At 34.6% G+C, this 12,577-nt stretch overlaps 1 protein-coding gene across 1 annotated transcript; it reads left to right on the top strand.

Moving 5' to 3' along the window:
- The first annotated feature begins 5,114 nt into the window (after window positions 1-5,114).
- LOC128607525 (rhamnose-binding lectin-like) lies at window positions 5,115-12,138 on the top strand. The gene is made up of 6 exons (XM_053624438.1): window positions 5,115-5,270; window positions 6,236-6,345; window positions 8,583-8,627; window positions 8,725-8,860; window positions 8,958-9,061; window positions 12,011-12,138. The coding sequence occupies exons 1-6, from the start codon at window positions 5,131-5,133 to the stop codon at window positions 12,136-12,138; spliced, it is 663 nt and encodes a 220-aa protein (XP_053480413.1). The 5' UTR covers window positions 5,115-5,130.
- The last annotated feature ends 439 nt before the right edge of the window (window positions 12,139-12,577 follow it).

Genomic DNA, 12,577 nt, shown 5'->3' with positions numbered 1-12,577 from the left:
ACAAAATATTAATTATATTGATGAAATATTGTCACATATTTGGTTAAGCTGTTAAGTGTGGCTAATTTTAATTTTTGACAAAACAATTTGATTCCTGTCAATCTGCTTCTTGTCTATTAATTATGTGGGACTGACATTTATCGTTAAAACCACATTATTGTAAGGTAGGTTGTTATTATCTGAAATTTGATTAATCTGATTCGATAGAATGTTTGTCTTGGACAAATTTTTCATTTACAACAGTGAAAGAAGAGGTTTTTAAACATAGGAAAAATGACATAACAGCATTTGTTTTGAAGACCTACATTGTAAATTGGAACAGTTTAGAAACATTTACATTTACATTTCTAAACTGTTCCAATTTACAATGTTGGCCTTCAAAAAAAATGCCTTTATGCCATTTTCCCCATGTTTAAGTACAAATGCACAATGCTAGTAAAATGTTATCTGTAATTAAATTGCATCGATTTGGTTTACACTCCTTTAGTTGGTACTTTCTAGCCTCGCTTAAAGTCCATTTAGTTGGATAAAAGGATCACAAAATATAGTTAGTACTCTAATCTTGAATGAAAACACTCAATAATTTAATAATAATAATAAGTATAATAATAATAAGTGAAATAATTTGTCATAGAGGCAACTGTAACTATTTAGTTTATACATCTGGAAGATTTGTATCATTAATCAATGCCCTCTAAATTGAGTTTAGCTTAAGACAACTAATGTACTATTCATATTCAAAATTTTCAAAAACTTTTCTTAGATATGGATGTGTAAGTTCTACACACTACATACATCGCAATGATTTACCAGTGAAATGTTTAATTCATAATTTTTTTTATTAGGCTTTGATTATGTGAAGTGTTTGTCATATTCGTCCCTGTAAATTAGCTACTGCAGAATGAGCTGAATGAGTACATTAATATAAACTTACCCAGGACTGTATTGTTCTTGTAGTTGCTGGGTTATACTGCAGTCTTGTTAACATTATTCACAAAAACCAGTTCTCGCTTACTAAGAGCTGCAACTTTAAGAAGCCACACTGAGTGACCGTTATGTTTTTATTTACAGCATTATAGCAGGCTAGTTTTACCTTCTCTGAAACAGACACCAGAACTTTTCCCTCTGCCACTCATACAAATTAACCAGAAGACAAAATTGCAAAAAATGTATTAAAGTTTCTATTAACTCTGAAACACACCGTCAGCGTAGTTTTAGATTGGATTGTCTGAAATGATCTTTAATCATAGGAAAGAGAGTATTTCTGGTTTCCTCAGTCAAAATCTGTAGGCTTTTTCATTGTAGTTCTGTGTGAGATTGTAAGGATATGGAATAAAAATCAGATGAGGCATTGGGCCATTCGGGCTATTTCTACTGTTTTAAATTCTTGAATAAAATAATTTGCCGTCATCGCAACCAAAGATCAGTCCAACAGACCATTATAATAATACAGAGCCTTCACATTTTCTCAGTTCCTGTTCAGTAGCCTGTGTTCAACTTTACTTCTGTCATTGCACAACTAGTTTATGTAACTAATGCTTTTTGTTTATGTTGTGTCTTTAGCCTATTTGTAAAGCTACTCAAAATGCATTAATTTCATATAGACTGGCTGTTTGGCTATAGCATTTTGGATAATTGAAACTGGTATTTCATTTCAATTAAATTCTAGTCGACTAACACAGTACTATGCACATTAAAATTTTTATTGGCCTATTTTCTGCACCCAGTTGCATTTGATTTTTCTGTTACAGTAGGTGTGATGTGTTCAGCGTATGGATTTAGTTTACATGTAATGATAGGTATGACTTGGTGTATTCTATGACAACCATTCTGTATTCTGTGACAGCCATTTGGTTGTGTTCACATTCGGGAACGTGTGTGCGCGCGTGTGTGTGTGTGTAATGAATGTTTTTACATTTATGTTTTGACTCCTGTTTGTACTTGTTGATCGTCTGCACACAACCCTTCTACCATATTTTGAGGAATGTCGAAAACAATGTCGCCAGAAGGTCAAAATATTAAAATATTTGACAAGGTCAACGGAATTTGTCACAATATGTTGACATGAACAACGATAAATGTCTTGAATTAATGCATAGCAAGTTGATATTTGATGTATTAGCATCAGGTAGTAATTTGTTTTTTTTAATTATTGCTTTGCAGGTTGAATTTTTTAGCTACAAGAGAGAATACCTTGATGTATATAGTGCTTCTTAAAATTTACTTCAATTCAAATAAAAAATGTATTGGTCAAACACACAACCATACACAGTACAATGTGCAGTGAAATGCGTTTTTACAACTGTCTGGTGACATAAAAACAGAATTTGCATAAAAAACAGAATTTACTTTGAAATTCTAAAAACTCCAAATGTTTTTGTGTGGCTTGGTTTAAGAGGAAGTTAAGAAAGTTATTGTTTTTCCAATTACGTAATCATTCCTCTCAAATCACATGGTTTTCACAGCCTGCTCATTTTATACATACCGTATACCTACCTACATATGTGTAACTTTAAAAGACTACTCATGTAACACCTACTCATGCTTATTGGTTAATGGAGTGGAAATGCAGGTGGTGTGCCTCCTCGGATACTTGTGTGATGTATTGCAAAATATATTTGAACTTTCAGTTATACTGCACATGTGTTTATGTACTGCATTCTGGGACATGCTGTTTAATCTGGACTTGAACAATAATTTGTCTTGTTATTATATACATCATTTCCTGTATAATTTAAATACTGCCGATATAACAAATATACAATCACCGTCCACATTTTATTAGGTGTACACCTGCACATTCATGCAGTTATCTATTCAAGCAATCATGTGGCAGCAGTGAAATGCAATAAATCATGCGGATACCGGTCAACAGGAAACAATGTGATCTCTGTGACTTTAACCGTGATGTTTGCTGTGAACATTAACCAAAGCTCTTGACCTGCATTATTTTATACATTTGCGCATGAAAGAAAGTCTTTCCTTATGAAACTGCACTAATTATACCCAAGATTACTTTTTTAAGTAAAGGGCTGTCACTCCAAATATTGCCTTTGTTTCATTTATTACTGTTTACTGCTCTTTATAGTATTTTTGTTTAATGGAGAAACATTTGATTTAATTGTTTTTGAAATCAGTTTTGTGCTACAGCATTTCTTTGCATGTGCCTAAGACTATTGCACAGTACTGTATATGTTTCAGCCGTAGAAAAACAGACAAAAAACAAACAAACGTACACAAAATGCACCGACCATGCCGTCGCAGCTAACGCATGGGCCGAGTCACCACAGAGGATGCAGTGGCTTGTCTCTTGCACTGTCTACTTCAACACCTGAATATTCCTGTAAACTATGCCTGACTTCTTTTCATTGACTTTAGCTCCACCTTTAACTCAATTCAGCATCATTAGGTAATCAAGAAACTACAGTGTCTGCAAGTCCCATCAGCACTAGTACACTGGACATATAATTTCCTTTCTAATAGACCACAAGTGGTAAAGGTGGACAATGCATTATCCCCATTATTGTTCTCAACACTGGTGCCCCTCAGGGGTGTGTACTTAGTCCACTTCTTTATATCCTCTATACAAACGACTGTCAGAGTCCAGTCACCACCACTCATTACTTTAAATATACAGACGATACTGCCATTCTTGCATTGCTTATTAAGGACAATGATTCTTTTTTTGGACTATCAATGCTCCATACCACATTTTAGTACATGGTGTGATGATAACTTTCTCCACCTTAATATCGAAAACACTAAGGAACTGGTTTTTAGCTCTTCCAAAACACTGACCCATCCTTCCAGTATTACCATTAACAGAGAGATGGTTGAAAGGGTTGAGCATTTCAGATATCTGGGCATTACATTGGATAAACATCTCAACTTCAATCAGCACACTCTAGGTATTTACAAGTGCTGTCAACAGAGACTCACAGTTATTCATAAACTTAAATATCTGTTTGTTCAGCCTAGTCTGCTTCTTCTTCTGTATCGAAGTATTATTGAACCGGCTCTTATGTATGGTGCCATTTGTTTTTCACAAATGCTAACAGTTACCAATAAGAACAAACTCTTGAAAAATAACTAATTTAGCAAGAAAAATTATTGGTATTCCCACATCCAATTTATGGGACTGTGTCAGTTCATATATGCTCCGGAAGGCACATAAAATTTTAAATGAGCCAAACCACCCACTTTATCAATATTTCAACCCCCTTCCTTCTGGCCGCAGGTATAAACTACCCATGTGCAGAAAGGCCAGCTATGGTAGGAGTTTTGTTCCTATGGCTATACGAGCATTAAACACATAGGTAATCAGCCATTGTGATGCCAGATGCATTTGTTGTATGATGAGCATGATGTTTTTCTTTTTGTCCCCTTCACTCCTCTATGCCTATGATTGTTTATGATGGTTTATATGTATGATGTCGTTATGTTTTTCTACGCACCCACGATCGTAACAAATTTCTTCTTTGAGGACCAATAAATTATCTATCTATCTATCCATCTCTCTCTCTCTCTCTCTCTCTCTCTCTATATATATATATATATATATATATTACATGTGTTGTGTTTGCTATCCATGAGAGCAGAGTATTTTTCAGATTTTTTTTTTCTAAAAAAGATCAAAAGGTTAAACAATAAAGACCATTTCAAAGCCGCCTTTGCTTATAAGGGTGCCGATATTAGTGGATATAAATATATATCCTACTTGTTTGCTTTGCTAGATGTTTTCAGACATGTTTGTGTTTCAGTCGGCGGCTTGTGCCCATCTATCTGTACTTTCTATGTGTATGTCCTTTGATTAAGTCAAGGTCAGGTGCAAATAAACAGATGGTCATGAGACCTTCATGGTGTTACATTTCAGCTAGATGTCAAAGTGATTTTATACACAAATGTTTATTTCTAAAGTGTGCTGATAGCACTGAAGGTTATTAAGCTGAGTTATCTTATTTTACCTAATCTCAAGCAACTGGAATGAATTGTTATTAAGTGAAGTTTGGACACACATTAATCACAGGTGACTGATTCAACTTTCTCTCAAAAGATATTTCAAAACATTCTGCAGCCTTTAATTGGTAATTGAATGCTACAAATCTCAATCTTAATGTGTTATAAGCATATATGTCTTTAGACATTCGACTGATATTAGTGAAGTCTTCTCAGTATGGCCGAACGAACAGCAAAACCTGTAGTACTGGTCGTCCCCCTAATCAGGTTTCTACTACCACCTGTTCCTTGCAGAGTTCCAAAATTGGTGAAAGGTACTGATTTACTTGGACCATTTCTAACAGAATGTGCAGTTTTATGCTTTTAGTGTGATGAATTTCATAAGAGGATTTCTACATGACAACATTTGAACCGCAGGTTAACCCTTGTGTATCATTAAAAAAAAAGTTACATATAGGTCCATAGAGGATAAAAATGTCCATGTCCAAAAACTGTCATGAAAATATTTTTCTCCACTTTCCACTGATGTCCATTTTTTACCAGCATCCGATCTAATCAAAATTAGAAAACATTCATTCATTTTCAGAATTATAACCCTTTAAATGGCAGTTTCTTTACATAATGCAAAAATTGTCAAAGCTCAGTAACCTTTGACTCATATATATGGGGTGGCATTTGTGATTTCCAGTACAATATACTGTTCACACACACACACACACACAAAATTTTCAGTATACACATTCAAACCACAACTCTGATATCCATACAAACACATCCACACACTTATAGCTGCATCATTTATTCAGTTGGTCTGCAGTGCTCTATAATACAGCAGAATCAGATGGAATCAAAGGAAAAGCATGTATTTTCCCCATAGGCTAAACCTGAGAAAATAGTACACATTTCACAATTTTTGAAACCTAGTCAACAAAATAAAAGCCTATTAACACCTATTGCATGATTTTATTCTTAAACGTCACAGGGATTAAATATTGCAGTTTGAATGGGTTTCAGTGGGGAAATTTTTGTCCTTACAGTCCTGAGTGTAACCATTTTGTGTACCTAGTTTAAAATAAATTTATGAAAGCAAATGAGGGTGAAATCTTAAAATTCCAATAAAAAATACACACCTTTTGCAAAATGTATGCTGTATGCAAAATGATTTTTAAAAAAAATTATAAAAAAGACAAAAATATCCATAAGGTCGCACAAGGATTAACTGCAAATGACCCAACACTATAACCCTTGTGAGACCATTTGGTCTTTTTATCCCAAACAGATGTAATGGACTAAGGGAGTGTGAGGTAAAGACGAATTTGCTTGGCAACCCTGATCCATGTAAAGGAACCTACAAGTACTACAACACCACTTATGACTGCATCCGTGGCCGTAAGTAGTCTATAGAATTCAGGATGCTTGCTACTAACACACTGATACTGATCAAATACTGACATCCTCACAGTGACCAAGCCAACTCTCTGCAAACCTCTCCTGCAAAATTTTGCAAAATATTAGAGGAGTGATGGTGATGTGCTTTAAGGCACAAGTGTTTTCTATGTTGATGTGTAAGAACTGTGTTATATCAGTCGACTAAAGGTGCGTTTGTGGCATTGAACTTGCCATTGGATTTGATCAGGAAATATGTCAAATGCAACCTAATACTGATAACACATATAATAAAATTAAGCTCTAATATCAGAGATGGGTGAGGAATGTTATGAATACTTACAGTGCTTAGTATTTTGCATACATATTATTCTTATTTTTATTCTTTTTACTTTTCATGTTATGCTCTCAAAAGTTTTGTATAGTTTTTTATATATACAGCCATGTAAAAGATAAATACACACCATAGAAGTTGTTGGCTTTTTTTTTTTTTACATATTTGGACAAGCAAACATTTGTTCATCTTTGAAACAGTGCCTATTAATAAAGTTGATATAATTGAACAAACCCAGAAAGAAAATGAGCTTTTTCAATTATTTATTCAACTGAAATATCAATAGATGTGATATTCTTTTGTGGAAAAAGTAAGCACACCCTTGACCTCAGAAGCTTGCATTTTCCCCTTTAGTAGAAATAGCTTCTTGTAGGCATTTTGCATAATTTTCCAACAGTCTCTGACAGTAGCTTGCTGGAATGTTTGAGGGCTTTCTTGAATGTAGTACCTGTTTCATATCTCCCCAGAACATTTCAGTGGATTCAAATCCGGGCTTTGATTAGGCCATTCCATAACCCTCCATTTCTTCTTTTTGAGCCATTCCATGGTCGATTTGCTAGTGTGCTTAGGATCATTATCCTGTTGAAAGGTTCACTTTCAGGTTCAACTTCAACTTTTGGACAGATGACCTCACATTATCTTCAAGCGCTCTTTGATATGATGCAGAATTCATAGATGAATCGATGAATGTAAGCTGTCCAGTCCCTGAAGCAGCGAAGCAACCCAAGGTCCCGAGAATTCGTTTTGCATCAGACGGTCTGCTCTTGGGCTGAATTTGCTGGGATGGCCAGTCCTGGTCAATTGAAATCTGCACCATTTGTAGATGATTTTCCTTGTAGTGGAATGATGTATTTCAAATTTGGAGATCTTTTAAAATCCCTTGCCAGACTCATAGACATCCACAACCTTTTTTCTGAAGGCCTTATAGAACTTGTTAGATATTGGTATGATGACACCACTCACCTCAATAACAAAAAAAACACCACACACTAGATATGGGTATAAATAAAACAGGTTCCACCTGCACTCCCTAAGCAGGTTTTAACCACTGGCACCTAATCTTGAACACCTGAATCTAATTTTATGGATTTGAAGGTGTGAAAATGTAGGGATGTCCTTACTATTTTTTTTAGCTCAATTTTAGAATTTAAATTCTGAAAATTACTACAAACTGTCAATTGTATGTGTCTGTTACGAATCGGGAGGTAAGGCAGAAGCAGGTGCAGATCAACATCTTTATTTTCACACAGCAGACAAAACACAGGAAACGCGGTCTATACTGAACAAGATTAACGAGGTTAAACATAGAATTAAAGTCGAGGCATGGAACGAGAACAGGACATGAAAATAAGACCGCTTAGCAGGCGTAATGCATTCACCATCACATTAACGTATACGAATAATACTGCGCGAAGTGCACAGCAACACGTGGGGTTTAAATAACCAACATAATCATGCTTGAGTACAGACAGCTGGAACCAATTATGAGACACCCTTGAACATAAACCAATACCGGAACAGGAAGAGAACAAAACCAAAACAAAGGCACGTGTCCGTATACTAGAGTTCAGTCTTGTGCATGCGCGCTCTCTAAAGCCACGCCGCAGTTTCATCTGCTGGCGAGGGCGTAACAGTGTCATTTGATAGAGTCAACTTTATTTATATGCAGTGTTTCAAAGAAGATCAAATGTTTGCTTGTCCAAATATGTTTAAAATAAATAAATAAATAATTCCATGGGGTTTACTTATTTTTCCACATGACTGTATATTTCATTAAAATACAGATGTCCATGTTTACATACTAACATCTTGCATCTAGATTTTTTGATTGTTTATTTTTGTATTCCTAAATTTAAAAAATAATTACGCAACTTGTTATCCAGTTTAATTTATCTCCTTTCTCTAGATCTTGTTGCGATCTGTGAGCACTGCTACAGCACACTGGACTGTGGTAGTAACTCTTTCTCCGTACAGTTGGGCTGCTGAGCGTTTTATTATATTTGATGATGCTGTTGAGCCACAGCAAGATTACATTTGTCTCTGTGCAGGAAATGATTCTATTCATATTATAAATGCAAACTATGGGCGAGGAAATTCTAGAACCTGTTCAAATGGACTCCCCAGTGCTCAGACCCAGAACACCAACTGTTACACTCCAAACACACTCTCAACTGTGGCTGCACTGTAACTTCAATTGTTTGTTTATTTAAATATCTTGCTTACTAGAAATAGTGAAATTTGGTGAAAGTGGCCATGTTAACATCTTATTTTCATTTTAAAGGTGTAATGGAAAGAAGAATTGCACTGTAGAAGCTTCAAACACCATCTTTAACGATCCTTGTGTTGGGACTGCTAAATACCTCACTGTGTCCTACATCTGCACTAGTGAGTAATCTACTCTCCATCACATTAATGTCAGTTTTACCTCTTTTTAATAATATTGGGTAAGAAAAAATAACTATAGCACTTTTAGACTTTTGAGTTATGAATAAAAGTAGGCTAAGGCAAATAACTTCAGAAAAAATTAGACCTAACTTAGTTTGCCACCAAGGGTGATTATCATATATCAAATAAATCATCTGTTTACTGTGGCAAAGAACATTATTATTATGACCTTTACTTTACTTAAATGTGACTACATTGTCTTTTATGCACCTCTAAGAGTAATTATTATTTCGCCAAATATGTCTTGATGCATATAATTAAATGTAGAAAATACAAATTCAACTTTTGGGAATTCAGAAAAAAAATAAAAGTGTCTTAAGCACTAAAATATTTGGCCTAACAACAAATGTAATGAATATAAAATGTGATGGTCCAGCACCAACCTGCTTGTCTTCATAATGCTGTTTGGCTTCCTGTTAAAACACAAAGAAAATTTCAAATAAAACTTTGAAAATAAAAATTATAAATATTTTATATGGTTACAAGGTAGTGTACTTTTATATGTGCCTTTAAAATTTAGGCAGACTCTATGGGCAGATTTAGACCATTTTCAGAGGGGTTCAAGCACCACTCAATTTCTTCTCATCAACCCTAAAATATTAATGTCATAGCTGGCCTATATTTTTATACAAGCTATTGTTTACTCTTGAGATGTAATTGCAATAATAGTACTGTTATTTGAATGATGTTATAGTGAATTACATTAAACCTGAGGAACATTTCAAAGCAAGTCACTGTGTGCCACGTTGGCCCCCGCTTCTGCGAGATAAAGACACAAATACGCATTAATGCAGAAGTATCCAAATTATTGTCAGTGTTCAGGTGGATTCGATGTGTTGGAAGATTTTTGTATAAGACGTCTGGTCGGCAAGTTCCGGTTATTTTAGTGGGCTAGCTTGTGTTTATGACAGCGTCTGCTGACACTGCGATATAAGTAACATTGATATTAATAGGTATGGATTCACAGGAAGTATCGTTTGTGCATTTAGAGGTCACCTTAATAACTGGCCCAAACAAAATAGTTTTCTTAGAGCATGGGTGTTTTGACCATAAACTGCACCCAGAGCTGAATGTTTAGGCTCTGCTCCAGTGATAACTCTAAGGCGGTGTTTTGTCAGGAGGATATCAACACATAAAAATAAGTTAAACTGCATATGAATGAAGATAAATGTTACAATGTTACTTAGAGATCAAAGGTGCATTATTGCATTAAGATTTTTTGGTCCAGGATTAGTTCTCTAACAGTTAGGTGGGTTTGACATTTGAAAGATTCCCATGTTGCCATGTTCACAAGACTTCGCCAGCAGGATCTATCATGGCCCATAGAGTAGAGTGTCTATAAAATGTCTGACAAATCATGTTCTACAAATATTCCAGGTTATTTATCTGTTCATAACAGTAGTTTGCAGCCTCAAATATCAAAACTCATAGTTTAGAATTAACAGCTAAAAAAGTACCTGAATAAAAGTAAAGGTTTTCTATTTATATTTCTGTCTGTATTAAAGTACAAAAGTTTGGTATCAAAACTTTATTGTGACTTTTTTGCAGTTAATGAATAGCTTTTATAAAGGAAACCTGAGTGACTGCAGACTTGCGTTAGCTGTTCAAGTCTCCCCCACACAGGCCTATAATAACGGCATAACAAAATCATAACAAATAGGATCAATAACTGACACTACACCTATAAGTACCTGAAAATTGTGTACAGCTGTGTCTGATTGTGAGTTTCTTTATATTTTATATTGTAATACTAATGAATGAGACCTAGTTAATGTTGAGCTCCACATGTCAAATATAGAATATTGGATATAATAAAGTCAAAAAGTGCAAGTGCAAGTTACAATGAAGAGTTTAAAGTACAAGGTAGGTACATAGAAAAAAAGGTACAATCATCAGCATAAAATATACTGTGATTCCAAAATATAATTTATATACAAATATTCTGAACTTTTATATCCCATTGTAATCTTTAATATGAATTACTTCACACTGCAAGTACGGTGCATACAATACGAAAGGCATTTATGTGCTATTGTTTTTTCTTTGTTTTGTTTTTTTTCTACTAGACAGAATGACTCGAGGGACTCCAGCTTTCTCACCAGTGGCCATTCTTCAGCCTGAAAAGGAATCAGACCAAGTTTCACATGCACAGCCATGCAGATGATATAGTACAGGAGTTTTGGTGTTCTTAACATTTGCATGTTATATAATTTTAACATTTACACAATCAACTGCTGAAATGATCTATATTCTGAAATATACTTATTTGCTTTTACATGTAATCAATTCCTCCTAAACGAATCCACCTTACTAATGATTCAATAAACTATCCTCTTACTGCAAGCATTACAAGAATGAGAGTTGTATGTGTTTATGTGCAGAGTTCATTCAAATCCAGACATTCTGTGAAATCCAAGGCAGTGACTGGTCAAAAAAACAAAGTCCAATAAACATTTCAAACACAGTGCTCAAGCAGAGAGGTACAAAAGGTAATCCAAGGTTGTTATACAAGTATAATTTATTTATATATTTATATATTATATATTTAGTATATATTTTATTATATCAGTGAAATACACACAATATGTTACTATAGGTACTAGAGGTTTTGTTTTGTTTTGTTTAATTTTTTCACCTCTGTGCTGATAGACAGGTGATTGAATAATAAAAGTGCAGGGTGAAATGTGCTGTGCGTCATCATCAAAGGTTCTAATCTGAAACCATCACATAAAGGGAATGTAAGGTAGTAAACGTTTATACAAGTCCGATCTTGGGTTTAAATGTTATAATATTATTGTGGCAGTTGTATATGGTGTTGTATTATCAAAAAAAAAAAAAGAAAGAAAGAAAAAAGCTTTGGTTGTGTTCTCTGTTTTATCTCTGTCCCAGTGTTTGTGGAGAGGTCTGGGTTGTTTGCCCAGCAGGGAGCTCTAACCCCGCCCCTTTCCCATCCACCGGTTGAACACACAGAGAAAGCCACCAGTGTCCTGACTAATCATATACCAGAATTGCGGTAATAAAATAATTCATTTGTTTAAACTAATTGAAAATGTCCGATAAGTCATTTTCCATTCCGTCGGTGGAATAGAACGCCAAGTGTCCTGGTTAATAGTGTTGAGTAAAACAGAGCAATTTATATATCTGTTTAATGTTTTTACAAGGTGATCCCAGTTTAGATCTAAGAATACATGCTTATTTAACTTCATATAGAGGAATTAGATACTTAGGGGGAATTAAAGTGGAAAAAGCTATGTTGCAATGTGATAGTGGAAGATAGGGACATAGGTTCCCAGGTAATACTAAAGTAATTGAATTCATCTAGCTCAGCAAATTATTTGAATAAATCCTAAGTGTAAAAGTTCAATAAGCCAGTTTAGCACTCTTAAAGATTTCTTATAAAAGTTAAAAGGATTTTGAAAAGCGATCCTGTAAGAAGTGTATGATTAAATGTGTGGT

Source organism: Ictalurus furcatus, chromosome 5 (assembly GCF_023375685.1).
Source record: "Ictalurus furcatus strain D&B chromosome 5, Billie_1.0, whole genome shotgun sequence".
NCBI classification, from domain to species: Eukaryota; Metazoa; Chordata; class Actinopteri; order Siluriformes; family Ictaluridae; genus Ictalurus; species Ictalurus furcatus.
The sequence above is the reverse complement of the archived record's forward strand: the minus strand, read 5'-3'. Positions and strand labels throughout refer to the sequence as shown.

Excerpts from the sequence above, each read along its gene's own strand:
- LOC128607525 (XM_053624438.1), top strand. The coding sequence starts at position 5,131 with ATGTCTTTAGACATTCGACTGATATTAGTGAAGTCTTCTCAGTATGGC. Across the intron at positions 8,861-8,957 it reads CTCTCAACTGTGGCTGCACT|GTGTAATGGAAAGAAGAATT; the intron begins GTAACTTCAATT and ends TTCATTTTAAAG. Across the intron at positions 9,062-12,010 it reads TGTGTCCTACATCTGCACTA|TGTTTGTGGAGAGGTCTGGG; the intron begins GTGAGTAATCTA and ends TCTCTGTCCCAG.